General features: G+C 67.1%; 1 protein-coding gene across 1 annotated transcript; it reads left to right on the forward strand.

Moving 5' to 3' along the window:
• Positions 1 to 455: 455 nt before the first annotated feature.
• Positions 456 to 2,222, forward strand: MNEG_15301 (hypothetical protein; the record flags this gene model as incomplete). The annotated part of the gene is made up of 4 exons (XM_014036228.1): positions 456 to 500; positions 744 to 1,046; positions 1,414 to 2,027; positions 2,189 to 2,222. 4 exons carry the CDS (start codon positions 456 to 458, stop codon positions 2,220 to 2,222), a joined length of 996 nt encoding a protein of 331 aa, XP_013891682.1.
• Positions 2,223 to 2,253: the final 31 nt, after the last annotated feature.

Here is a 2,253-nt window from a genome sequence, read left to right on the forward strand (position 1 = left end):
GATGCCCCGCCGTCGGACGGCATGGCTCCGTGGCAGGCGCCGTGTGCTTACCAAGCTTGTTGTTTCGCCACACAACCCTCTGTCTAAGGCTTGTATATTCAAAATTTGAGGGTTTAGGTACGCATAGTTCAGGGGCAATGGCTACGTCATCCGCCGCAGCGGCAGAGGTGAGGAGACGTATGGCTGGTTGGACTGCTTGTCCCTGTGCATGTGGAGCTGTCATGATGTCCAGGAAACGCCACTCCAACGGGTTACCCAACCTCTCTGTCTGCCTTCAATGCAAGAATTCACCTGCGTTTTGTAATGGTGGATTGCACCAATTCCAACAGTCTGCAGCTTTGCCAGCATGCAGATCACAATTGGACCAGGTCAAAGCAGACAACCACGACGTACCAGTAGATCGTGAGCGTTGCATGTATGATGGGGCTTCCATGAAGTTTTGAGGGCTCTACCGTATGGACGATGCGGGTGACAAGGGCTGGTGGACGCTGCTCACGTCGGTGCGGATCACAGCGATGACTCTTTGTTTTTGAGAGCCGCAACGATGACAGCAACGATTATAGATTGTCAAAGCATTCAGGCAGCTGCTGATTCGCTGTGGCCTATTCTGATTGGCGACGCGCGTCCAGCGGGTCGCGCCACGCTGCTGCTGCTCTTGCACGTGTCGCTGCTGCCCTCAGCCCACACCTGACGCCCGACGCACGCCCCCCGCCCCCGCCGCCGCCACGCCTCCCCCGCCGCAGCCCTGCGGCCACAAGCTGCGCATCTTGCTGCCCGATACGCTGCTGCTGCGCCCCGGCGGCGCCGCTTATGCATGGTACCGCACCTGCGGCGACGGCTACGCGGTCCGCACCCCCAGCAGCGCCCTCAGCCTGCACGCCTTCTCCCGTGCGCTGCGCCGCGCCCGCCTGCCCGGCGCGGAGGCGGTGACCGCCGGCCCCCGCGGCAGCGAATGCGGCGGCGGCGGCGACAACGGGGCGGTGGCGGTGGCGAGGTATGCGTCCGGGCTGGCGCGGCTCCTGGACGGCCCTGGGCTGGATCGCATGGTGAGGCGGCTGCTTATATGGCTGGACTAATTCCACCCAGCAGCTGGTCTGCCCGCTCGTCCCGCAACACTGGTTTTTTTGACGGCGCGGCCCCTTCGGTCGGCTTGCAACCGGCGCACCCCTGCCTCTGAGGTTGCGGGTGGCGGCGGGGCCCCTGACGCATGTATGTGTGTACGCGACCGGCGCCGAGCGGTCGGCCACGGGCGTGCATGCAGCCGGTGACTCGATCAGGCCACCAATCAGGCACAGATTTGCAACCTACCAGCACACGCCCACAAATGCCCACCCACATGCGCCCTTGGCCCCACACAAGCCGTTCAACAACGCACGTGCTGCCCCTCTGCTTGTCACATGTATGAATGCGCAGCTCTCGGGCGTCACCCTCACCTTTAGCAGAACTCCTCCGCCGGCGGCCAGCTGCTGCGCCGCCAGCGACCTGGCCGCCCTCGCCGCCTCGTGGCCCGGCCTGCCCGACGGGCCCGAGCAGCCCTCCACGGCTGCGTCAGAGATCGGCACCGCAAACGGCCCGTCGGCGGCGGGCGATGGCTGGGTTGCCACGGAAGCCGGAGGGGCGGCGGGGGCGGACTGGGTGACGTCGATCCAGCAGTACGTGGCGCCCGCGGACGGCCGCCGCTACCTGACGACAGCCGGCGGCGCCGACGGCCCGGGGCGCGACTCGACGCAGGCGCTGCCTTACTCTGCGCGCTACGCCCCGGACCCCCGGCGCCGGGCGGCGGGCGGGGCCGGCTGGGCGGCTGGGGGCGGGGCGGGCGCGGAAGCTGCGGGGTCGGGGCCGGGATCTTTGCAGTCGGACGAGGATCGGCGGCTGGGTGGGCTGACCAGAGTGGTATCAGGCGTGGAGCAGCAGCAGCAGCAGCGGCAGCAGCAGCAGCAGGAGCGGGAAACGGTTGGAGAGGAGGCGGAGGGCCCGGTAGATGCGCCCGCCGCGGTGCACAAGCAGGCGTCCGCGCTGCTGCAGGTGTGTGTGCGTGTGTGTGTGTGTGTGTGTGTGTGTGTGTGTGTGTGTGCCGGGGGGGAGGCGGGCAGCAGGGGCCAGCGGCAGGCGTGCGTGCATCAGTGCAAGTGGGCGAGCATGCGCATGGGCGGGGGGGTTGCCGCGCGGCTCCCCAACCTGATCCCAGTTGCATGACCTCACGCGTCACCCCCCCCCCCTAAATTCAGAGGTGCTGCACGCACATGCGACAGC

Source organism: Monoraphidium neglectum (assembly GCF_000611645.1).
Source record: "Monoraphidium neglectum strain SAG 48.87 unplaced genomic scaffold scaffold05207, whole genome shotgun sequence".
In the NCBI taxonomy this organism is placed as follows: Eukaryota; Viridiplantae; Chlorophyta; class Chlorophyceae; order Sphaeropleales; family Selenastraceae; genus Monoraphidium; species Monoraphidium neglectum.